The 25,991-nt window shown below is 56.5% G+C and overlaps 1 protein-coding gene across 1 annotated transcript; it reads right to left on the bottom strand.

Moving 5' to 3' along the window:
* Positions 1–12,453: 12,453 nt before the first annotated feature.
* ACTG1 (actin gamma 1) lies at positions 12,454–15,236 on the bottom strand. Its single transcript, XM_025859590.2, has 5 exons — positions 15,164–15,236; positions 14,434–14,802; positions 13,712–14,150; positions 13,419–13,600; positions 12,454–13,328 (listed from the first exon to the last, which is right to left on the bottom strand). Exons 2-5 carry the CDS (start codon positions 14,794–14,796, stop codon positions 13,185–13,187), a joined length of 1,128 nt encoding a protein of 375 aa, XP_025715375.1. The 5' UTR covers positions 14,797–14,802; positions 15,164–15,236; the 3' UTR covers positions 12,454–13,184.
* Positions 15,237–25,991: the final 10,755 nt, after the last annotated feature.

The raw sequence follows: 25,991 nt of genomic DNA, 5'->3' as shown, positions 1-25,991 counted from the left end.
ACTGAGACCCAGAACGCAGAAGTCCTGAGTTGAGCCCCAGAGACTGGAGCTGGGAGAGGCTGAAATGGTTGGAAGTAGTGGGCAGAATGCCTCAGCGGAAGTAGCCATGCAGAGAACAAGCTCCAGAAATCTACACAGAGGTTCCCTTAAGGTTTTTGGTAAATTTTAAACTGTGCCTGTGTTCAAGGAAACCCCATGAGACTCAGCAAAGAACAGCTCCTAAAGAACTGTGGCGCTGGACAATTCCCAGAACTCACGGAGGACAGAGAGACGTCTGGGCTCCCAACAGACCTCATTAAGCACCCAGGGCATTCCATGGAGAGTCATAAGAGTCACATCTTAGTAGTAGGGCTGACCTATCCCAGAATAAAAGGTTAACCCAGACTCACCCTAACAAGCTTTAAAATCGCCTCAAAAAGGGGCTCATGGCTGGCTCAGTCAGTGCAATATACGATTCTTGATCTCAGGGTTGTGAGTTCAAGCCCCACATTGGGCATGGGGCCTACTTAAAATTAAAAAAAAGGGGGGGGAGAGAAAGAGATGATATAAAAGAAGCCAATGGAACTTTTAAAACTGAAAAATAGGGGTGCCTGGGTGGCTCAGTTGGCTAACTGTCTGCCTTTGGCTCAGGTCATGATTCCAGGGTCCTGGGATGGAGCCCTGTGTTGGGCTCCCTGCTCAGCAGGAAGTCTGCCTCTCCCTCTGCCCCTGCCCACCACCCTGTTCATGCTCTCTCTCTCTCTCTCTCAAATAAATAAATAAAATCTTAAAAAAAAAAGATAAAAAAACCACACCAGGACACATCTGAATCAAAATTTCGAAAACCAGTAATAAAAAAAGAAAAAGCTTAAAGGCATCCAGAGGGAAAAAAAGATATGTTTCATTTAGGGAAACAAAGATAAGAATGACTACTGACTTATTGTTAAGAAACAGTGCAAACCAGAAGACAATGTAATGACATATCTAAATTGCTAAGGAAAAAAAAAACCCTATCAACTTAGAATTTTGTATCCAGAGATAAAGCTCCTCAAAAAGGAAGGCAAAACAAAACTTTTTCAGACAAAGAAGACTAAGATCATTTATTGCCAGCAGACCTGCACTACAAGAAATATTAAAGAAAAAAGCTACATGGGGCGCCTGGCTGGCTCAGTGGGGGGAGCGTGCAACTCTGGATCTCAGGGGTGTGGGTTCGAGCGCCACCGTGGGTATAGAGATTAGTTTAAAAAATAAAATCTTTTTTAAAAAAAGGAAAAGTTGGGGCACCTGGGGGGGCTTAGTCATTAAGCGTCTGCCTTCAGCTCAGGTCACGATCCCAGGGTCCTGGGATCGAGCCCTGCATCGGGCTCCCTGCTCGGCCGGAGGCCTGCTTCTCCCTCTGCCACTCCCCCTGCTTGTGTTCCCTCTCTCGCTGTGTCTCTCTCTGTCAAATAAATAAATAAAATCTTTAAAAAAAAAAGAAAGGAAAAGCTACAAACTGAAGGAAATTGATACCAAATGGACATAAAGAATGCCAAAAATGGGAAATGTAAGACTTTATGTTTTTAATTTGTTTAAAGTATAGCTGACTTTAGTTTTTTTTTTTTTTCAAAGGATGGCCATTTTTTTAAAGATTTTATTTATTTATTTGACAGAGAGAGAGCACAGCAGAGGCAGGGGCAGAAGCAGACTCCCTGCTGAGCAGGGAGCCCGAAGCAGGACTTGATCCCAGGACCTGAGATCATGACTTTAGCTGAAGGCAGATGCTTAAACGACTGAACCACCCAGGCCCCCCTAAAATGTAGTTGACTTTAAACCAAAAATGAATAGCAATCCATTGTCAGGTTTTAACACATGTAGAAGTACTGTATGTCAAAACTGCACAAAGACAAGAGAAAGGAAATAGAAGTGCATTATTATAAAGTTCTTACATTATATGTGGACTAGTAAAAGAATATTTGAAGGTAGACTGTGATATGTCTGGAGAGAAAGAGAGAGAGGAAGGGGGACAGGGAAGCAGAAAAGTCAGAGATGGACATACCGGATGAAAAAAAACAAGACCAAAATAACAGATGTCTGCAAAAAACACTTTAGATATTAATAGGTTAAAAGTTAAAAATGGATGATATTATACCTTGCAAACAGTAATCATAAGAAAGGGGAGTTGCTATATTAATACCAAAGGAGATTTAAGGACAGGAAATACTGCCAACAACTCTAAGGGTATATACCCCTAATAACAAAGCTCAAAATATATGAGACAAAAATCTCACTGAAAATTCACAAGTAGAGTTGGAGATTCCAACAATCTTCTCTTAGAAATTGAGAAGACAGGGGTGCCTGGCTTGCTCAGTCAGTGGAGAATGTGATTCTTGATCTTGATCTTGATCAATGATCTTGATCAGTGTGATCTTGATCATGAGTTCAGACCCCACGGTTGGGCATAGAGCTTACTTAAAACAAAAACAAACAAACAAGAAATTGAGACAAGAATTAAAGAAAAAAAATTAGTAAGAAATAGAACACCTGGGGGCACCTGGGTGGCTCAGTCATTAAGCGTCTACCTTCAGCTCAGGTCATGATCCCGGGGTCCTGGGATCGAGCCCCGCATCGGGCTCCCTGCTCCGCGGGAAGCCTGCTTCTCCCTCTCCCACTCCCCCTGCCTGTGTTCCCTCTCTCGCTGTGTCTCTCTCTGTCAAATAAATAAATAAAATCTTAAAAAAAAAAAAGAAATGGAACACCTGAACAACTATATCAACACTCAAAACTTGATCTAATTGACATTTACAGAACACAACACCCAACATGGCAGAATGCACATCATTTTCCTTTTAAAAAAAAAAAAATTAATTAATTACTTTTTAATAGTATGCCCCACACCCATGTGGGACTTGAACTTGCAAGCCTAAGTGTCACATGCTCTACTGACTGAGCCAGCCAGGTGTCCTGCACATCCTTTTCAAGTGTACATAGAAAATTAACTAAAATTGGGGCACTTGGGTGGCTCAGTCAGTTAGGTTCAGGTCATGATCTCAGGGTTGTGACATCCAGCCCCTCACCTGGTTCCCAGCTGGGCGTGGAGTCTGCTTGAGATTCTGTCTCTCCCTCTCCCCCTGCACCTCCCCTCCCCTAAAAAAATTAAGATTGACCAAATTCTAGGCTATAACACAAGCTTTAATAAATTCAAAAGGATTGAAATCATATAGATTATGTTCTGTGACCTCTACAGAATTAAAATGGAAATCAACAACAAAAAGGTTCTGGGAAAATTAAAATATTTGAAAGTAAACAACATATTCCTAAGTAATCCATGGATTATAAAATAAATCACAGGGGCGCCTGGGTGGCTCAGTCGTTGGGCGTCTGCCTTCGGCTCAGGTCATGATCCCGGAGTCCTGGGATCGAGCCCCGCATCGGGCTCCCTGCTCGGCGGGAAGCCTGCTTCTCCCTCTCCCACTCCCCCTGCTTGTGTTCCCTCTCTCGCTGACTCTGTCTGAAATGGATGAATAAAATCTTTAAAAAAATAAATAAATAAATAAAAAATAAATAAAATAAATCACAATGGAAATTAGGACATATTTTTAACCAAATGATATGGAAAGCAATAGATCAAAAATTTGGAGATGCAAACAGAACAGTGCTTAGAGGGTATAGTTTTAAATGTGGATATTAAAAAATAATAAGGGTCCAAAATCAAATATATATGCTTCTCTTAAGACTTAGAAAAAAGAAGAGCAAATTAAACCCAAAATAGAAGGGACAAAGAAAATAGCAAAAATCAATGATATAGAGAATGAATAAGTAATAGAGAAAAATCAATAAAAGCAAACACTAGCTCTTTGAAAACCTCAGTAACTTTGATAAAGCTCCAGGCACACTGGTTTTATGGGCTGAATTGTGTCTCCACAAAATTCATGTGTTGAAGTCCTAATCCCCAGGCTTAAACGTAAACTGCGAAACTATCAGACTTCTAGAAGAGACATAGAAGGAAATCTACACAACCTTGGATGTGAAGTTCTGGATATAACACCAAAATCATGATCCACAGAAGAAAAAATTGAGTTGGACTTCATTAAAATGTAAAACTTTTACTCTGTGAGGGACACTGTTGAGAACATGAAAAGATAAGTCACAGACTTGGAGAAAATATTTGTAAATCACACACCTGATAAAGGTCTTGTTTTGCTCCAAAAAATATAAAGAACTCTTAAAACTAATAATAAGAATATAACAACCCAGGGCACCCGGGTGGCTCAGCTGGTTGGGCACCCTACTCTTGGTTTTGGCTCAGGTCATGATCTCAGGGTTGTGAGATCGAGCCCTGTGTCGAGCTCTGCACTCAGCACAGAGTCTGCTTGAGATTCTCTCTTCCTGCCCCACTGTTCCCCCCCCCCCGCAGCTTGTGCTCTCTCTCTCTCAAGTAAATAAATAAGTTAAATCTTTTTAAATTAAAAATTAAAAACCTGACATGTCAGTTCCTAAAAAATATTAAAAATAGAATTATCATATACATAACCCTGAAATTCCACTTCTGGGTATTTACCCAAAAGAACTGAAAGCAGGGCCTTAAAGAGGTATTTGCACACCTGTATTCACTGCAGTAATATTCACAGCAGCCAGCAGCGCAGAAGCCCAAGTGTCCATCGACAAATGAGTGGATAAACAACATAGGGTCCGTCCATACAATGGAATATTATTTATCCTTAAAAAGGAAGGAAATTCTAACACATGCTACAATATAGATGAAACTTGAAGACATTTTACTAAGTGAAATCAGCCATCACAAAAGGATGGTGTATGAGGAACCTCTTATATGAGGTCGCTAGAGTTGTCATTCATAGAAACAGAAAGTAGGATGGTGGGTGCCAGGGGCTGGGGGAGGGAAATGGGAGTTATTGTTTAATGAGGACAGAGTTTAAGTTTTACAAAATGAAAAGAATTCTGAAGATTGGTTGCACCACCATGTACTTAACACCACTGAACGTTTAAAAGTGGTCATGATGGTAAATTCTGTTATGTATATTTTATCACATTTTTTAAAAAGTGAGAATATCACATTGCTGGTAAGGGGTACAGCAACAGAAACTCTCATTCATTGCTGGTAGGAATGCAAAATGGTACAGCCACTTTGGAAAGTAATTTGGCAGTTTCTTACAAAGATAAAGATAATTTTACCATTCAATCCAGTGATTATGCTGCAGATATTTTACTCACCTGATTTGAAAGCTTCTGTCCACACAAAAACCTCCAATAGAAATGTTCGTATTCGCTTTTTTAGTAATTGCCAAAAACTGGAAGCAAACAAAATGTCCTTCAGTGGGCAAATGGATAAACAAACTGTGGGATGTCCATACGTTGAATACTATTCAGTGATGAGAGGGAAAGAGCTACTGAGCCAAGACAGACGTGGACAAACCTGAAGGGCATGGTGTTAAGCAGAACAGGCCAGTCTGAAAAGGCTCCATGCTGTTGCCTCCATGACCATGGCCTTCTAGAAAAGGCAAAACAATAGACAGAGTAAATAGATGGATGATTGCCAGGGGTTTAATGGGGGTGGGGATTGAGAAGATGGAGCACAGAGCATTTTGCAGCGTGAGGAAACTCTCTTCATCGTCCTGTGATGATGGGTACATGACACTATGCATTTGTCCAAACCCACAGAATTTTACAGCAGACAGTGTGAGCCATGCCTGAAGCCACCAGATGGAGGGGGTGGGGACACGGTGCTGAGCCAGGTCCCTTTGGAAATGAGTGGGGTCTTACTGTAAGGAACTGTAAGGGGTTCCCTGTAAGGAACGTCACAGGACCTGCACTGCTGTTGGTAAAGTCGTTTCCCACGGGGTACCCATCAGCAATTCTGAAACCACGGCCCACGCGCTGGGATTGAGTGATTGAGTAGGTGGGTGCTGGGTGCTGGGAGTCAGGTGGGAGTTGACAGAGAAGCAAGGGCCACGGTAGATCAACCCATGTGGTGTGGGTTAGAGGTGGAAACGTCAGTGGGAGCTCATGTTTAGCTTAATGTAAGCACAGATGGTCGCATATAGAAATGTGTGCGCACTCGTGCACACAGATTAATATACAGATATTTATCTCCTTGCTCTGTCACCAGCGAGGACATCCCCGTAGCAATGAGCACACCCAGCCCCCAAATTTTGGTCTCTAGCATCATTCTCCAAGAAAAGGAAGACACGGAAAAACAGCTGCCCTAGGCCTGGAGCATCTTTTAGTGCCAGAAAAATGATTCACATTGTTGGGCCCACTTCAGAGAGACCCAGGAGAGCTCCCTATGAACGAGCTCCCAGTGGCCAAACATGGAGCAGTTTAAACAACCAAATGAGTAGTAGTGGATTATAATCCACTGTGTGCGTGGATACCGAGATACCCGCAGATGTAAATACATGACTGAATGAGTGAATGGAGAAGACATAAATCTCGCACGCAGAGTGGGGAACGATTTATGTCGCGGCTCCCCACTCAAGAAGGTGAAGCATAAGTGGAGCATGACCCCTGACCCCCGGAGTGTGGGCTCCACATAGTGACGTCCTCCCAAAGAGAACAGTACACACACTGGGGAGAATGAACACACCCCATACAGGGGTCAAGGTCCCATCCTCAGTGACAAGTCACATTGAGAGCAGGGACCCTTGATGTGACGTGATGAGAAGGCCCTTCAGCTCTGTGGTCTTCCTCCCCAAACCCATCACCCAACATCACACACATCCCGACGGAGGGACTGCCCCAGAACCTCCCCCCAGAACTGCCAGGCCCCCCGAAACCAGGGACGTGAGAGAGGGCTCAGCCAGAGGCGCCTGGGGAGACATGACGACCAGGGCAAAGAGAGGGTGTGACAGGAAAACCAAGGAAACCTGAACAGAGTGTGGACTTTGGTTAACAACAGCGAGCCAGACTGGTTCCTGATTTGTGACGTGGGTCCTGCACCAGCGGGAAACACAGGGTGGGGTGGATGGGACTCCGTACTATCTTCGCAACCTTGCTGTAAATCTGAAACTATTCTAAAAATTTTTTTAAAGATTTTATTTATTTATTTGACAGAGAGGGAACACAAGCAGGGGGAGCGGGAGAGGGAGAAGCAGGCTTCCCGCCGAGCAGGGAGCCCGATGCGGGGCTTGATCCCAGGACCCTGGGACCATGACCTGAGCCGAAGGCAGACGCCCAACGACTGAGCCCCCCATGCGCCCCGTGTTCTTTTTTTAATACAGGAATATATGCCTGGGCACCTGGGGGGCTCGGTTGAGCAACTGCCTTCGGCTCAGGTCATGATCCTGGAGTCCCGGGATCGAGTCCTGAATCGGGCTGCCTGCTCGGCAGGGAGCCTGCTTCTCCTTCTGACCCTCCCCCCTCTCGTGTGCTCTCTCTCTCTCTCTCTCTCTCATTCTCGCTCTCTCAAATAAATAAAATCTTTTTTAAAAAAAAATAAAAGAAATATATGCCTGTTTCCCAGAGGCAGAGTTTCCTCATGACTCAGGCAGTGCAGGCCTCTAACACTGTGGGGTCTTTTCCTTATGAAGCTGAGCACGGGGCTCTGGTGAGGCCAGTCCAAGGTGAGCAGTGTTGCGGTCCCAGTGAGCCACCAGGAATTATGGGGCTCTCGGTACCACCATGGGGCCAGAGCAGGTGAGGCAGGACGGGCAGTCGAAGGCTGGCCCACCTCCAGGGCCCATCTGGCCCGTTGTGTCCTGCTGGAGAGACTCAGCCCCTGGAGCCACCCCTCCTGGGCCCAGGGTGGGGAAGCTGGGGGCGGGGGACATCCGAATTCTGCTGCTCTGGGCTCTACCCTCCTCTGCAGGAGCCGGCTGGGGTGCAAGGGCCAGGCCCCTTGTCCTCACTGGCCAGCAGCTATATTTCCACAAAGGACAGGGCGGGGGGCAAGGGGGCTGTGATATTGGGGCCGGTGGGCGGCTGGAGGAGGGGCAGATGCACTGGGCAGGAGCTAGACTAGTCCTGCGGCATTCACCGCTGCTGAGGCTTCGCCTTGGATCTGTCCAGCCCATCGGACGGCTCCCACAGCCCTCAGGAGCCCCCTGCTCCTCGTGAGACAGCTGAGTCACCCCCTTCCCTGGGAGCAGGGCCCCTGAGTGAGGGTCTCAAAAGTGCAGGGCTTTCTCTAGTACCCCTCACACACACACCCCAAATCACAGCTTCCCATCAGCCTCTGCTTTGGGAAATGTAAACCCAGGTGAGGGGGAGGGAACTGGCTGCTGGGAGGGCCATGGGGCAGGGTGCAGACTTCGGGCCAGGGGGTGCCAGAGGGACACAGCCATGGCGGGCATCCCAGGCAGGCTCTGATCCCGACAGGAGCTGAGCTGGGACAGACCCCAGATGACAGCACGTCGGGGGCAGTCAGCCGGCTGTGAGGAGCCCACAGCAAGAGGACAGGGAGGGCCCTTCTGTTCTGTCCCTCCGACAAGACCCCACCCCGGGGGCAGATGGCACAGCCATGACTCTCCTTTGGGGTGTCTCCTGTGGCTCTGAGTGCCAAGGCTTTGGCTGGCTCGGGACAGAGGGACCGCCCAGCCACCAAAGGCCTCTGGGAGCGTGGAGCCCAGCTTGGGGTCAGGGGAGACAGAGCCCCCTCAGTCCAGTCCCCTGCCTGGCCTCCGTGGCAACTGGCCTGTAAGTTCTGCAGATCACATCCTTCTACGGTGAAGTCCGGTAAGTGAACTAAGCTCGGGTGTCCATTGGTCCTGAATCCCCTCCATGCCCTTGAAGCCCCCAGGCTCCCCCAGCACCCCGTGTCGTCCAGGCCATGTTTTAGCTCTGCTCCCTGAGTCCTCAGCTTCAGTGTCTTCTGAGTGCTTTGTTTCACTGCCCTGGAGGCAGGACCGAGTCTGCTGGCTCAGATAAGCCGGACAGGTCCTGAGCACCTACTGTGTGCCAGGCGGGCCCTGCGTGGGGGGGGGGGAGACCCTGGTGCACCCAAGGGGCTTGCCCTCCAAGAGCCTGTGGCACTAGCGACAGAGCGGTAAACAGCGAGGGCTGTGAGGGTGTGGAGGAACTGGGGGCACGGTTGGTGGGAACGTGACATGGGCCGCTGCTGTGCAGACGGGATGGGATCCCCAAAAGTTAGGATTGCCGTGTGATCCGGAATTCCACCTCTTGGTAAGTGCCCAAACGAATGAGAAGCGGGACCCAAGGAGATGTTTCTCCGCCCATGCTCCCAGCAGCACGATTCCCAGGAGCCAAGAGGTGGGAGCCACACAGTGTCTGTGCGCGGATGAACAGACGGACAGACTGCAGTCTACACGGAGACGGGGAAGGACACAACGACACCCGCTACAACATGATGAACCCAGAGGACATCGTGAGCAGTGGCAAAAGCAGACACAGAAAGACAAAGGCTGTGTGGCTCCACCTCCATGAGGTTCCAGAGTCATCAAATCCGCAGGCACATGGCATCTCTGCATGCGCCAAATTGTAGAATTTTCATGAGGTCCTCTTTGTCTATTTTTTTTTTTTTTGTCACCTGTGACTTTGCTGTCATACCTAGGGAACCCTTGCCGAATCCAATGCCACAAGGCTCTCCTTCCATGGTCTTCTAGGTCTTACATTTTGGTCTTTGGTCAGTATTGAGTTGATGCTTGTATATGGCGTGAGGTAAGGGTCCAGCTTCATTCTTTTTTATGTAGACATCTAGTTTCCCAGCACCCTTTGTTAAAAAGACTGTCCTTTCCTCCTCAGTGGTCCTGGCCCCCTTGTTGAACATCACTTGACCATACACATGAGGGTTTATTTCTGGGCTCTTCATTTCCTGTACAGAGGGTACCACTCACATATACTATGATGCTATATCAGGCAGGAGAGGTTTGGTTATGCTGCATAACAAGTAACCCCACAATCTCATTGACTTCTAGCAATAAGGATTTCTTTCTTGCTCACCCTGTATGTCCATCCAGGTTGGCTCTGATGGCATCTCTCCAGCCTCCAGACTGATGGAGAAGCCTCTCTCTGGAATACTGTGGTCCCAGAGCAGAGGGGAAAGAGAGCAGGGCCACTCTACACTGGCTCCTAAGGTTCCTCAAGCTATTTCATTGTCTAAAACATGTCCCCTGGCCAAACCCGCCATCAATGGGGTGGGAGGTGTAACTCTCCAGAGAGATGCAGCCTCCTGCAAATGTAGGAGGACCTTTGGGAATCATGCACCGTGATTAGGCCTCCTTGGAGGGCACCCCTAGGAGGGGCCCCCACAGGGAGCTGAAAGGGAGGGGAAGCTTCCCTGCAGGAAAGAACATGTGGCTGGCCACCAATCGGGGGGATGAGGCTGCAGGCCAGCACAGCCGTGGGAGGCCATGGGGGCTCCATGTGTAGCAGCAGCAGCTCACGTGCTTCCAGACAGAAGCTCTCTGAGCTGGATGTTTGGGGTCTCTAACCGTAAAACGTCCTGGAAGCCAGTCTCTCACTCACCAGAGACCAGGCTTTCCAGTGTGAATCCTTGAAATGGTCTCTGTCCTCTACTAAAACACTGGCCATTTGAGATGAAAGAGGACTTTGGACTTGGAATTGCATCCAATAAACACAATGTCCATCTCTTGCTTGGGGACACCGACTCCAGGTTGGAGCAGTTACTGACCACCCGCTAGGCGTGTGGACGCTCCTCACACTGCAGAAAGCTTGGGCACCCTCGAGCCTCTTGCTCCACTCAGAGCACGTCCACCTCTGCCTCATGGTCAGGACACCAGGGTAGTCCTGGGGAAGGGGAGCCTTGCAGGGGTGCACTGAGTCCCCGGGTGTACAAGACACTTCTCCAAGGAGGCATCCTTTCTAGAAGCTTCCATTCAAGCTGGACAGTATTTAAGACATTAGCCTCTGAGGTTTCATCTTCTGGAAGTTGTCCACTTGTATGCTTTCTCCTACTCGTCTGCAGCTTTTCCCGTCTCTTGGTTCGCAGCTCCTTGCATAGTCTGGAGATAAATCCCTGGTTCTCCACTTAGCCCAAGTAGTCTGTTGACTTTGTTCATGATGGTCTTCGCAGAAACTATCCTTGTCTTGCTTTGGTTTGAGCAGATTGTTTCAAAAGTCATCCCAAGCCCCATCTCCTTTCTCAAAGCTTAGCATCTTGATGGACTTGGAGCTCCTGAGAGAAATGCTGACAGGTGGTTTGCTGGCTCAGGTGTCGGGGGACCTCACTCTGTCCTCACACCCATGGGGAGAAACCACCACGCTCCTGTGTGGGGACAGTAAAGGGACTGGCCCACCTGCGCCAACACCAGAAGGGTGGGGCCAGGGTAGGGCAGACAGTGTGGCCCCCTTTCTTCTGGCTCTAGAATCAAAGTGTTCCCCTCCCCTGCTCTCCTACCCAACACATGGAGCCGTCCCTCCTCTGCTGCTGGGATCCAGCGCACTGCGGACCAGACCTCGACCCAACTGAAAGTGGAAAGCAGCCCAGGGTAAGAGTATTTGATCGGTCGCTATGTTCCCATGGGTGGTCCCAGGAAGGAAATGCAGGACGAAGTCCGGGGCTTGGGAGGGCCCACTTTCTGCTGGGAGACTCCCCACAGCCTTCAGTCATGTGCTCCCGGGTCCCCTGGCTCCAAGCCTAACAGAGCCCCCTCTCCAACCAAGATGGGACCCATGAAGCACCACCGCCCTCCCCACTGATGAAACGTGCTTCCCAGCAGCAAAGGCAAAAATGGTCCACCAACCAGTAGAACCTAACCACTTCAAAAAGAAGTCCTTCCAAACCCCTACATGTTTTCATCAAGTTAAGAAATCTTACTTCCTTGAGGCATCTGGGTGGCTCCGTCGGTTAAGCGTGTTTCGGATTTCAGCTCAGGTCTCAGGGTTGTGAGATCAAGTCCCGAGTTGGTTCCACTGCTGAAGATTCTCTCGCCCTCTGCCCCCCACTCACGATGTTCACCCTCTCTCAAAACAAATTTCCTTGACCCAACCTGCAAGGCAACTTGAATATTTTGAAAAAGCTGCTTAACTCAGGTCCACCACTAGAAGCACTGAACCTTTGACTGAGCCAGGGGCACGAACAGGTATGTTTTTGAGGGGCAAGTTGGTCAAGTTCACACCACTGACGACCAGTCCTTTGGTTCAGGAACCCAGTGATTTCATTAACTTTCATTTTCATGGCCACTCCACTGAGCTTGTGGAAGAAAAGGAACCCCAAAGTCCCACAACCACCTGCATGCGGAGGGAACCCACCCCTGTATGGCTTCAAGCACTTTTCTTGGCAGCATAGCCTTCCAAGTACCCAAACCGTCGTTTGGAGAACTCCCCTGGCTTGTAGTTTCAGCTCAGGGCGGGGCAGAGGCACAGGAGTCCCTGTACACAAACCTTCCTCCATGGGAGGGGCCCCCCAGGTCTCAAACTGTGCCGGCCGTTCACCAGACCTGGTTCTTAAAATATAATCACTTTTCATCCTGAGGAATCCACACCGTCCCCCAACTTCAGCCACAGGGAGTTCTACCTCCAGCCCCACCCCTCCACTCCCGCAAACAGAAGCCACCGCACTTTACTGCAGCACTTTTATTTCCTCACACAATGACGCGTTGCTGGGGCCTAATGTTCTCACATGACAGTAGAAAACCAAAATTTGTTGTCATCTCTTAAAGAATTGAGAATTGTGTACAAAAACCTTACATAAATTAAAAGGATGAATAAATTTACAGTTGTAAATGCAAACCGTTTTCCAACTCAAGGCAATTAACAACCCACGGTGTTCTGGCAGGAAAACATCGGGTAAGAAAGGAAAAGTGGGTCCTAAGGCTCGGACCTTCCCAACCCTGTTAGACCGGCAAGACAGAAATGACAACTCATTCAGGACTCTTGCCAGCCTCTAGAGAAATCCTGGAATAGGCAGCTCTTAGACGTTAATACCCTGCACAGATCAAGAGCCTCACGGTCTTGCAGATTCTCCAATCAATGGATTTCTCTTCCATCAACGTGTTCTCCACCTCAGCCACGAACTGACCGAGCCGCATGTGCTAAGGGTTTAAATCAAAGATATGTACAGGGTATTAAACACATACCAAGGGAACAGTTAACTTGGATACAAGGTCAAGATCAGCAACAAGTTCTACAATCCAGTGCTGATATCAGATACAAGCTTCAAGGACAAATTTCTTTTCAAAGGCTTATTCCAGTTTCATGAGGCTAGCATGAGGTGCATACATTTGCCAGGGCAAACTTATACTCCGGAATTCACTCATGCAGCAAATGCTACGCATCTGCTCGCAGTCCGTTTAGAAGCATTTGCGGTGGACGATGGAGGGACCTGACTCGTCATACTCCTGCTTGCTGATCCACATCTGCTGGAAGGTGGACAGTGAAGCCAGGATGGAGCCCCCGATCCACACGGAGTACTTGCGCTCAGGAGGAGCAATGATCTGTAAAAACAAGAACGTGGCTGTTAGCTTGTGGTGTGCTCTTCACGGTAAGGCCTCGGAGCCCCCAGCGCACAGCTGCCCTGGACTCACCTTGATCTTCATCGTGCTGGGCGCCAGAGCTGTGATCTCCTTCTGCATCCTGTCGGCGATGCCGGGGTACATGGTGGTCCCGCCAGACAGCACCGTGTTGGCGTAGAGGTCCTTCCGGATGTCCACGTCACACTTCATGATGGAGTTGAAGGTGGTCTCGTGGATGCCACAGGACTCCATACCTAAAAGACAAAGCTCTCCGTTAGAGGGCACCCGCCCCTATGGAGGCCACAAACAGCACCGCCCTCCCCAGCCCCAGTGGGAGCCCTGGCACCCCACTGCCCCACACCTACCCAGGAAGGAAGGCTGGAAGAGAGCCTCCGGGCAGCGGAACCGCTCGTTGCCGATGGTGATCACCTGCCCGTCGGGCAGCTCGTAGCTCTTCTCCAGGGAGGACGACGACGCAGCCGTGGCCATCTCCTGCTCGAAATCCAGGGCGACATAGCACAGCTTCTCCTTGATGTCACGCACGATTTCCCGCTCGGCGGTGGTGGTGAAGCTGTAGCCACGCTCCGTGAGGATCTTCATGAGGTAGTCCGTCAGGTCCCGGCCAGCCAGGTCCAGACGCAGGATGGCGTGGGGCAGGGCGTACCCCTCGTAGATGGGCACAGTGTGGGTGACCCCGTCCCCAGAGTCCATGACAATACCAGTGGTGCGGCCAGAGGCGTACAGGGACAACACAGCCTGGATGGCCACGTACATGGCTGGTGTGTTGAAGGTCTCGAACATGATCTGGAGAAAAGGCAACGGGCTCCTTAGTCAAAGGCAGGGACTCGGAGCCACCCCATGCTCACACACTGCATGCTGGCATGCCGCAAATGTGATGTGTAGAGAAAAGAAAAGGTTGCAGGCAGAAACACAAATAAGAAACCTTGAGACTTCAGGGAGGAAATGCCAGGAGAGGAACAGAACCCTGAAAATATCGAAAGAAATACTTGAATTTCAGAAAATAAAGCTGAGCAGAACATGGCTTAACGAAAACAGGTGGGCAGTGGTCGCATGGGGCAGCGCTTACCTGGGTCATCTTCTCGCGGTTGGCCTTGGGGTTCAGGGGGGCCTCGGTCAGCAGCACGGGGTGCTCCTCGGGGGCCACTCGCAGTTCGTTGTAAAAGGTGTGGTGCCAGATCTTCTCCATGTCGTCCCAGTTGGTGACGATGCCGTGCTCGATGGGGTACTTGAGGGTCAGGATGCCCCGCTTGCTCTGGGCCTCGTCGCCCACGTAGGAGTCCTTCTGGCCCATGCCCACCATCACGCCCTGGTGCCGGGGTCGCCCGACGATGGACGGGAACACGGCCCGGGGGGCGTCATCCCCAGCGAAGCCCGCCTTGCACATGCCGGAGCCGTTGTCGATGACCAGGGCGGCGATCTCCTCTTCCATGGCGGTCTGTGTGGAGACCCGTCCGGTCAGACGAGCCCCGGCACCGAGGGCCCGCCGCGCCCCCCCCCCCCCCGCCGCCCCCGAGCCCCGCAGGGGAGTAACCGCCCGGAGCCGGGCCCGGGCCTTTCTCGGGGCGCCCCCCCCCTCGCGGGCGGCGGGCGACCGGGACTCTCCGCACTGCGGCCCGGCCCCGCCCCGAGTCACCCCCCCCCCAACAACGCCCGCCGTGCACCGGCCGTCCACCCCACCCAGGCCCGGCCCCGCCGATCCGCCACCGTGTGGTCGGGCCCCCAGGTAGGAGGCGTGGTGCGGGCCTCGCAACCAGGTGCGGGGACCAGGGCCCGGGGCGCGCAGGCCGGGCTCTTACCGGTGGAGGCGGCGGCAGTGGACGCGAAGGACGAGCTGCGGGAGGACGCGGAGCGCGGGCCGGGTGCGGCGAGTGAGACCGAGCGCGGCCTCCCCCGCCGCTATTTAAGCGAAGCGGGGCGCGCGCGCGGGCCGGCGGCGCGCGCGGCCCCAGAACATGTCCATATATGGCGATCTTTCCGAACGCCGGGCGCCCATTGGCTCGCCCGGCCGGGACACGTGGGGCCCCGTGCCCGGCCCCGCCCCCCGCCCGCACCGCCCCCAACGGCCCCGCCCGCGCCGCCCCCGCGCGCTCCGGACCCCGCGCGCGAGACCCCGCTGCGGACCCCGCGCGCGGGCAGGGCGGGCGGGTGTTCCCCGGGGGTCGCGGGCCGGACTGCGGGTCCGACTGGCCAGCCCCGCCCCGGGACTGCTATGCTGTGGGGGAGGGCCCGGCTGCACCCCGAAACTGCCTGGCCCAGGGCTCGGCCGCGCCCCAAGCCGGGGTGTGTCCCCGCCGCCCGGCCCCACGGGTGGGGGGCCTTGCCCCCGCGCGCCCCCTGCGAGCTGCACCCCGAGGCTCCTCAGAGCGTGGGCTGCGCGGGCCGACGCTGGGCTGGGGGAGGGGCGGGCGGGGGTTCCCCGCCGGTCGCCCTTGCGGCGCCCTGGGCCCCGCGGCCCCGAGGAGTCGTGACCTCGTCTCCGCGGTGAGGGCTGGGAGCCGCCTGTCCCCCCATCGTGGCCAACCACCGCGCAGGTCCCTCCGCCGGAGGAGGGGGCGCCCTGCCTGGGGTCCCTGGCGGTGCGGAGACAGAGGCTTCGTTCCAGCCGCCGCCGGCGCTTCCTGCCTCTCAAACCGCAGGCCCGATTGTCCCCAGGAGCGGGCTCTACTCGGGGTTCGGGGCCATGCTTTGTTTTGTTTTAAGCTTCTGGGCACATCATAAGGAAACTGAGGCGGGAAAAGGACGTTTTGACTGTGCGGACGGTCGACTCTCCCCTAGAGTTGGTGGGCACCCTCTGCTTACGATACTGGAGAGAGCCAGGGCGGGAGGGGGACCAGGCCGTCCCGCTGCTGCCCGACCCCGGGTCGCCAACAGGCCGGCCCCGCCCGGCTGCCCTGGGGCTGTGTGTCCTCCCGGGTCCAGGGCGTCCCCTTCTCCCCAGGAGCCCGAGCTGGAAGACCAGGCCTCGCGAGCAGGGTCCTAGCCGCACCTGCTGGCGCCAGTGTTTTGGTTATGCCCAGAGAGGAACCAAAGACTATGATTTCTTTGGGCTGATTTGTAAGCTTTTGGAAGTGCTCAGAATGAAACGTCAGAGGAGGCGTGGGGAAGAGCACCAGGCCGAGAGTGGTGGCGGTGGGGCCGGGCCGAGTGAGGCCAGGGACTCAACACAAGGTCTCCGGGGCGCTCAGCTTGACCCGGGCAGGTGTCTGACCGTGGGGGGCGGGGCCAGCCTCCCCTAGAGCCCTGCAAGGTGAGCTGGTGGCCGTCTGTGGATGAGGACGATGGGCCCAGAAGGTAAAGCAGCTGCCCAGCTCACCTGTGGACTGCAGTGCCCCAGACACCATGGCCTTGTCTGTGGCCACCCGTGCCCCCAGGACTAGCTGGGTCCCCGACTCCCCAGGCTTTTCAGGGGTAGGGCTGCTGTTCGTCAGGTGTGTGCCCCACCTATGGGAGAACCCCGGGCTGGGCCTCCGTAAAACCCATCCATACTCGCGGCCACTCGCGCCCGTGGGCACAATCACGGCCTGAGGACAACCCCCAGGTGGGGGTGTCCGTGATGTAAGGATGACTTCCACTTGGGGCTCCCAAAATGTCACACACGGGACACAGGGAAGGTGGGAAGTGCTAAGGTCTCCACGTCCTGTGTCCGCCCACTCCACGATTCCACTCAGGCCTCTGACTCTGGCTGGGGGGCACCTGTCTCTCCTCCAACTCCAGCTCCCCCTAGCACTCCTTTGTCTGGCGTGCTTGAAGGGGTAGTCACTTCTGGGAACAGATGGGGAGGGAGCAGACACCCACAGACCTCTGTCCCCGCCCCCCTGCCTCCCTCCGCACCTTGCAGTCCGCGGGAAGCCGGGCGCTCAGCCCCAGGGTCGCGGAGGTGAGTGGGGCGGGGCCCGGGAGCCCGGCCCTACCCCCCCCCGACCCGCGGCGCCGGGCTGCGGGGGAGGGGCGGGCGCTACTTCCTCTTCCGCGGTGTGTCACCGGCGGGGGGGGCGGGGAGGTGGGAACGACAAGGTGCGGCCGCAGGTGTGCGGCGGAGGGCGGTGGCACGCGCGGCGCGGTGCGGCCATATTTGGCGATTTCGGCGCCGCGGGAGCCCCGCCCGCCGCCCGGGAAGCCGCGGCCCGGGCAGCCCCGTCCCCGCCCGCCGCCGGCCCTGAGTCACCGGCCGGGCGGGGGTGGAAGTAACGGACTGGGGGCGCTGGGCGCGCTCCTCGCCTTATTTAGTCAAGGAGGCCGCCGATTGGCCAGCGGAACAAAGGGGCGGTGGCGGGCGGCCGGGGCGGGGCGGGAGCGGAGGGGGCAGCCGCCGTCCCCCACCCCCACCCCCGGCTCCCCGCGAGCCCGCAGCTCCGCGGCAGGCCTGGCCGCGACAGTGGGGGTGGGGCTCCGTGTGCCTCCCCTCCGCCCCGGGTCCGGTGGCCGCAGGAGGTTGGGGGGGGTGGATGCGGGGCTCGATGCCTGGCTGGGGAGGAGGGGAGTAACCTTCTGGGAAGCACCACCGGAAGCCAGGGATACGTGGACGCGGTGGGGCCCGGCGCCTGGTAGAACTGGGCCCGCTGGCCCGGCGCAGGGGGATGGGGGAGCACCGCCTTCTGCACTGTGATTTTTCTGTTTTGCAACGGGGCAGTACGAGGCCTCGGCCAAGGTCACCTCGGGGCTGTGCTCTTGGAAGCTCAGGGCCGTCCCCACCCCGCCCGGAGCGGGAGAGGGCCTGGCGTCCCTGGGGAGGGGACCGCGAGGACGCAGCAGCCCCTGGCTCCGGCGAGCAGGGAAGCTCTGGGCAGGAGGGAGAGAGTCTGCACTTGCCCTCCTGCCCAAAAGCGGGTGCGTCCTTTCCATCTTGAGGACAAGCTTGGGGCTCAGAGAAATGATGTGATTTTTTTTTTTCCTAGCTCATTGCTGGCTTTAGGGGATTTACTGTGACTTTGCTGCGTCTCATTTTATCTCCCATACATGTAATGGCTGAGAAAATAGCGGGGCAGGGAAGTGGTATCACCTTGCAGGTAACTGGTGGAGCTGAGAGTTAGCGCTCCAGTCCTGGGCACTGCCTGGCAACCCACACCAGCCTGTCATCTCCCTGCGCCTAGGACCTCTGCACCTGGGAGCATGGCCTGCAGCCCACCAGCACCCCACCCCCCCGCCCTGCCCCAACCCCCCCTCCCTCCCCCCTGCTTGCCTCCCACCTCTAGCCACCTCCCAACTAGTCATTACTTGTCAGGCAGACAGGGTAGGTAATGGGCCACTGCTCCTAGCCTGTGCCGCTGCCATTCCACCTGCCTGGAATGCCTTTCCTTCTCCATCCAAATGCAATGTGGGAACCTGAGTTGGATCCTGGAACAGAGGAACCGGTGAGGTCCGAGGAAAGTGTGGAGTTTAATACCAAGTGCCAAAGTTAGCCTCGATGACAGATCAACCACGCAGGCCCAAGTTGTTACAATAGGGAAACTGAGTGGGGAGCCTACAGCAAAGCTCGGACGGTCTTTGCTACTTTTCTGTAAATTTAAAATTGTCTCATAATAAAAACTTCATTTCAGAAAACCCAAGGAAGACCGGTTTCTCTATCCTTAGGTCACTGTCTTATTCTCCTGGCCCGTGGACAGATCAAATCCTTGAAGATGCTTCTGTCGTCTAAAGCCACCTGCAGGGCCCTGGGCAGGCTCCCGCGGGAGGGGAGGGGAGGGGAGCAGGCTTCAGCCATGCAGTCTGTTTCGAACAGTGGTCCTGAGGGCTGCCCTGGTATGCAAGGCCAGGTTCCTGCTGGCTTGGCCTGCTTGCCTCTGAGTTTCAAGTCCAAGGGCAAGGTCAGAGCCACATACTTCTGTGTCTGGACTAGTGCCCAGCTGGGGCTCGTTCGCCCGCCAGCGCTGTGCACACTGCAGCACAGCTGGAAGTGAAGCCTCCTGGCGGCTGGCTGGTGACTTGGTCCCATGCACGCTGTGCCAGGTGCCGTGGGCTCGTCACCACCCCTCTGTCCTGCTCCAGGGAGCCCTGGGCCAGGCCTCCATGCACTGCCCTCTTCTTGCCACCTGGGCAGGTACCACGAAACTATGCCATGTTACAGGTGGGGAAACAGGCTCGCGGTGTGGGGAGTCAGGTGTGCAGAGACACCCAGGCCAGGAGTCCTGCACGACCCCTGTTCCGGCGGAGGAGGGTTCCAGGCTTTTCAAAGGCCCCAGGGGAGTTTCTCTCCCCACCCTGGTGTAGCAGGAGCCAAGGAGGCCCCTAGAAGAGCAACGGGCTAAGAGTCAGGACCTGGGCTCCGGGCCAGGCTCAGCCCTACGCCAGCTGTGCCCTCCCCATGCATCAGTTTCCCTAAAGAAGTGGTCTAGTGACATGAAGGTAGCGCGGCCTATCAGAGGCTCCGAGGCTGGTGGTCCTCCTGCACTGGATGACAGGTCTAGGGACCGGAGGCCATGGGGCAGCCTTGTGAATCTCCCCACCCCCCCAGGCCCTCACTGCTGCTTTCCCGGCCTCTGGCTTTGACATCCCAGTGTGTTCAATTTTTGGTTAAGAGACACTCAGCCCCTCTGTGTGTCAGGCCCAAGATTCCTGGGAGTGGTGGCCTTTGATGGAGCAGTTGGCTCCTTGCTCTGCTTCTGAGGACACATTTCTAGGCCTCGCTTCCCTGGGCCTCAGCAGACACGCTCCCTATACCACGGGGTGGGGGTGCAGGCCCCGACACGGGGGTCCATCCAGTAGTGCTCAGTCTGTCTGCTCCTCACCTTTGCTGCACACACTGCCAAGAATGATTATGTCTCGGATGCAGCATGGGCCCCCCCCACAGCTGCCTCCCCCAGAGGTCACCACTCTCGTCCGGACAGAGTTCTTACCCTAAGTGAGCTGCAGCCACAATCTGCAACGGCAAACCAGGGGTTAAACCCAGGAGTCCAGGCCTCCGGCTTCTTCACAACATGGTCCCACCTCTGCACGTGGCTAAAGCCAGAAACAGGGGTGCCAGCCGGCCTGGCAACAGCATACCTGCCCTGCTGTCTGTCCAGCCCAGCTGCCTGCCTCCTACTTCCCCACAAGTAATGTTGCCAATCAGGTCCCCCTGCTCCTGCTGCCGGAAGCTCTGGTGGTGGGCTCTGCCTGACCCCACTCTTCACCTACTGTATCCCTTGCTCACTGCCCTCCCAACCCCAAGCTAGTGCCTGGCTGTTCCTCTGCCAGAAAAATTCTTCCAGTTGGGCTGCCTCTTCCCTGCAGGCCTCCAGGGCCTGCACTGGCCTCAGGTCCAGTCTCCCCACCTCCTCCCAGAGTAGTGGTTCTTCACTGTTTGTCCCCACCCTCTGCCCCAGAGTGTAGGTTCCCAGGGCACAATGGTGAAGCTGGTGTCCCCTGTGACTGGAATAGAGCCCGGCACCTACAGGGCAGCAGAGAGCATGAAGGGAGGGAGGCAGAAGGAATGAAGAGGGAGGGGCTCCCAGCCCTGGAGGGACCTTCCTTGAGGGGCTGGCCCTGCGGTCCCCGTACACTGACTCCAGTGAGCAAAAAGGGGGACATGTGTCTTGGGCTGAGAAGGAAGGGAGCCCCAAGGTCTGACTGCCCCCCTGGGACCCTGTACCCGCACCTCCCTCCCCCGGCGCTGGTTGGCTCTCGGGGCTGCAGGGGGCAGTGCTGAGGTGGTGGGGCACAGAGAAGGTTCAGGCTGACCCCGTACCTCCCGCTCGGGCCCCGGATTTTGGGGAGCGCGCCCGGCCGGCCGAGCTCTCCTCACTTAGACTAGGTCAGGGCCCCGCGCGGCCGGTGTCCCCACCCCCAGGACGCCTGGCGCCACTCCAAGGACTAGGAGGCGGATCAGGGCGGGAAGACGGGCGGAGGACGGGGCTCTGGGCGCTCCGTCCTCCCCGCCACTGTCCCGAGGCCTGGCAGAGTGGGAGGAGGCAGGGCCGGGCTGGGGTCGAGCCGGGGCCCCGGTCGGGTCACCGGGTCTTTCGCAGAGCCCTCCTACCTCTGCCCGGCTTCCCGGGAAAGGCTCGCGGCGCTCCGGGGGCGGGTCCGGCGAGGGACGGGCGTGGCTACGCTCGGCCCCGCCCACCCCGCCGTTGGCTGGGCGCGGGCCCGGGAGCGAGGGTCCGCCGCTGAGGGGCGCGGAGGAGCCCCGGTGGGTGGGCCTCGGGGCGCTCGCTCACAGGCCGCGCCCGGGGCCACGTGTCCCAGTTTGGTCAGGGGGCGGTGCCCGGGCCACAAGTCCTCGCGCCCCCCTTCCCCCGCCCAGCAGGAGCTGGGTCCGGGCTCTAGCTTTGCCCGCGCCCTTTGAGGTCAGCGCTAGTGACCCCGGACGGAAAACCCGTGGGCGGCCGAGCGCGGAAGAGGCTACCCCAGAGGCGGCGCAAACTGAGGCCGGAGACCTGGGGCGCCCTGACCTGTCCGGATCTGCCCGGTCTCCGGGGGTGCGAGCAGGGCCGGCCACATGGCGGCCCTGCCACCCGCAGCCCTTCTGCGCTCCCTCTGTTAGCTGCTTTCGGACCCGGCACCGGGGCCCCTTCCCCCACATCGCACCCCCATCTCCTCCGCCTCGGTGGGGTGCGGCAGGCGCGGCACCCTGGCCCCTAGGGACTCGGCACGCACCTCCCCGGGTGGGGCACCGGCTGGGCACCGGGACACGCCCCAGGGGCAGCGAGCTTGACGGCCTGGGCCGGGAGATGGCGCCCGGCTCCGAGGCGGGCCCGGTGCTATGCCCAGGTGGGCCGCCAGGTGGGACCCGCTAGCGGGGCCGGGCGCCCGGGGCTGGGCGAGGAGTCGGGGCTGCACCTGTGTGTGCCGGAGGGACCCCCCCCACAGCCACTGACGGGGTTGGGGAGGCGCCCGGCACTGCCGGCCAGCCCCTGAGTCACTGCCGCCAGAGAGTGATGGGAGTGGCCGCTGACCTCAGCCAGTGCTGACGCAGGGACAGAGGGTGCGATTGGGGTCAGTCGGCACCCGGGCCACGGAAGAGGGGAGGGCCAGGGCCTGGACTCAGCCAGACGGGGCCAGCGCACCCTGACGCCCAGGCACCTTCAGTCCACCCTAAAGCCCGGGGGACCTGGACCTGACGTGCGTCCGTTGAATACACAGGGCTGGGGCCCAGGGGATGGAGATGTGGGCGTCCCAGCTGCCATACGCAGTCTGCTTCCTGGGCAGGCTCAGTTATTTCCACAGCTAGCCCCCCCCCCCCAGGCAGATGGCATTGATAACCAATTCAGAGAGAAGGAGAGGGGGCTCCCAGGCTGAGGCAGGTTCCAGGTCACACAGCAGGAAAGGCGGAGCCAGGATTGCAGCCACGGACTCTAAAGCCAGCTCCTTACTCACCCCGCTGGCTATGGGGTGGGGAGGGACAAGGATGGGAGGGCGGGGGGGGGGCAGTGAGCCGATTCCACTTCTCCAGGGGCAGTCCCAGGGCTGTGAGCTGCACAGCCACCCCAGGAAGTTGGGAGTGAGCACTGGAGTGCCACACCAGGGCAGTGGGGAGCCACAGAATGTCCTGGGGTGGGGTAGGAGCCACAGAATGCCCCTGGGGGAACAGAGGTGGACCTGAAGGTGGAGTGGTGGAGGGCCGAGGCAGCCAGACCGGGCTCAGGTCCTTCTGGGGGAGGGACAGATGATGCTCTTGCGCAGCCGGAGGCCAATCCGCCTCCCTGGCTGACAGGTGGGTTGGCCCCAGCAGGTGCGTCCACGTGGGACTGTGGGAGTGAATCGTTGCTTGGACCCCCCCCCCCCAGGAGCAGCCCCTCCCCATAAGCATCCGGAGTGAATCTGCCACTGTGCTGTGCTGAGCGCCTTCCCCGGCCGCCTCCTGCCAGGCCCCACTTGACACGGGGCTGGATTGAGTTTGGTGGGCCACCCAGCTGGGGAGGGGAGGCAGGGCCCTGTAAGTATGGTTCCGGGTTTGCGCACCTGCACACCTGAATTACCCTACCTGGGGAGGGTAGTTTGGGGAGGGAGGGAATTCCATGCTGGAAGTGTGCCCTTGGATTTTGAAGGCCTGACCCCCTGTCTCTTCTTAGACTATTTTGGGGAAATGGGTATCATTGGAGTTCTGGCCCAGTACCCAGGGTTGTTTCGTGTTTCTCTGTGAGGTTTTAGGCCTTTCTTTCTGCTGCCGTGACATTTCTGGCTGTGCTTTTGGTGAAGTCCCTTCTTGTCCTGGCCACTTCCAGCCCCTGGGCACACAGCGGCCTTCAGCTCTTGGGAAATTTCTTGCATTCTTTCTTTCAGTTTCTTTCCTGTTTTGTTTTGTTTTGTTTTTCCTTTGGGATTTCTGATAATGGGGTGTCCTATCTCTTCCACGAGGCCTTTAATACTGTTACTGTTTCTTTGACCTGTTTCTCCCCCAGCTTTCTGGGATATTTCTTTGACTTCTTCTGACCCTGCAATGGGATTTTTTTTATCCCAGTTATTATAGTTTTTAACCCTTTTGTTTTGGGATAATTTCAAACTTACTAACTTTCTAACATTTACCACACTTGCCTTATTGTTCTTTTTATCTGTCTTTTCACGTCTGAACCTTTTGGGAGTTGGTCTCAGACATTCCGCCCTCTAGGCTTCATATCTCAGCGCGTGTTTCCTGAGAACAGGGCATCGTCCTACGGAACGACAGCGCGGCGGCCCACGTGCAGCCGTGGACAGGCCGCTGCCTTTCTCCTCTGTATCTCCAACAGCAGTTGCCCCCACTTAGTCCGGGGCCACCTGTGTCATCCAGGCGTCACGGACCGTCCCCTGCTACATCCGCTAGGCTTCTCTCTCACTCGCCCACCACTCGGAGCAGCACCTAGGCGTGTGCGGGTTTTCCCGGGAAGCAGACCAGCACCGAGGCTTCGGGCTGGTGCTTGGCGCTGTCCCCCCCCAACCCCCTCCCCCGGGGGCCGTCCAACAGAGGAAGGTGAGCACTTGCACAGCCTTTCCCGCTGTAGGACAAGGAAACGCTCCATTCCTGTTTTGTCCCAGAAGTTCCTTTTGGATCTCTAGCGAGGTTGCAGGCACACAGTAGGTACTTAGTATGTGCCTGTGATGGTTGGTGGGAGGGGTCTGGTTCCGTCATGACGGGCTGCGCCCCTGCGCACAGCTGCGGTGCACGTGTGTGCACGGTTGCACGGGAAGGCTGGGGTGCGCAGAGGCGGCCCCAGTCACCTGCAGAGATGGGGGCTCCCAACTGCCCGCGCCGGGTGTGTCTTGAAGCCCAGGTGGACAGTAAAATAGCCATCTAGTTTCTTGGAGTTGATCTGGTCCTGCTTCTGAGCCCCGTGCTGCCAGGGACTTACTCTGAGACATTCTTGTGAATGCTCCCCTCTTGTTCTAGCAATATGCAAAGGTCCTGGGGTTTGGGTGTTGGATGACCACATTGGTTGCAGGGCATCTGGGCTGAGACGCCCCGTCCTGCCTTCAGGGCCCCTTCAGGGACTTTCAGCCTCGCTGGGGCCCTGGGACTCCTGGCAGGGCTCAGAGGCCTTGGTCCCCCCCTCCCCTCCCCTCCAGAAATAACCACCCCCTCCCCAGGACTTTATGATTTTACAAGAGACAAGAGCCAGGAGACTATAGCAGCTTTCTACCCAGACAGCACGGCGGGGCGGGAGCTGCCCCCCCAGCCCCCCCAGCCCCCCCCAGCTTCCCTTCAAGGGCGAGGGGGCGGGCCAGGCAGGAGAGGAGTCCGCCAAAACCAGTATTTCATGAGCTGCCCTGCCTTCAGGAGGGGTGGGGGATGGGAATGGGGGATGGGAGTGGGGCTGGGGACGGTGAGGGAAGGGAGGGGTCTTGGGGGGTCCAGATGGTGGGGAAGGGGAGAGGGGGTGGGTGCATTTTCATGTGGAGCGGGCTGTGTGAGATGCGGAGCCCCCTCCCCACACTCTTCATTCCAACACTGCCCTCTCGCTCCTGCCCTGCAGAAGGAAGCCTGTCACCCTAAACCGCCTGCAAGCCTCCAGTAAACCAACCCAGGCCCCGCCTGCCCATGTAAGTGGAACTTCAGAGCGGCCGAGCTCCGCCATGAAAAAATCATGAGGCAGCCAAGCCCCGGGCCTGTTTTCAGGAACAATGCAGGAGGCTGGGCCCACGGCGCTGGCCAAGCTGGGCCCCGGGAACCGACGCTGGGCCTGGGAGCAGGGGAATCAGGGCCTTGGGGCCGGGCCAGCAGTGCCTGGGCCAGCAGGAAAGCCCTGGCCTCGCCCTAGGGGCAGAGGCCCAGAAGGGGGCCTGCCAGAGTGGCCTGGCCATGGGAGGGCACAGTACCTGGCGCCGAGGGGGCAGGAAAGCAGGGCGGGGTCTTGGGGGTTTCCTCTGTGTGGAGTAATTCCCAGAGACTCGCTGGCCTGTGGGGAAGGAGGGGCACAGCGGGCATTGCTCAAGCAGGGGGCCAGGACCTGGGTCTGGGACAGGTGTGGCCCTGGGGGGGGGTCTCTCCATCCTGGGCTATTGCCAGGCCAGCCCGAGTGGGGAGCCACCCCTTCCCCCAGCCGGCACGCACGTGGGGCCCGTGCCAGCTCACGCCATCAGCAGCAGTGTTGCTCGGGCATCCAGCTTGGTACACGCGCCAGTCGCCATGGCAGCACGCAGCATGCTGGGCCGGAGCCCAGGCAGGGCGCAGCATCCAAGGCCAGCAGTCTAGATATGCGGAACTGGGGGTCCTTTCCCTGGTTGCCCTCCGGG

This window comes from Callorhinus ursinus, unplaced genomic scaffold (genome assembly GCF_003265705.2).
Source record: "Callorhinus ursinus isolate GAN/ISIS: 27379988/994484 unplaced genomic scaffold, GSC_fseal_2.0 scaffold68, whole genome shotgun sequence".
Classification (NCBI taxonomy): domain Eukaryota; kingdom Metazoa; phylum Chordata; class Mammalia; order Carnivora; family Otariidae; genus Callorhinus; species Callorhinus ursinus.
Note: the sequence above shows the minus strand (reverse complement) of the source record. Positions and strands in the feature narration are given on the sequence as shown.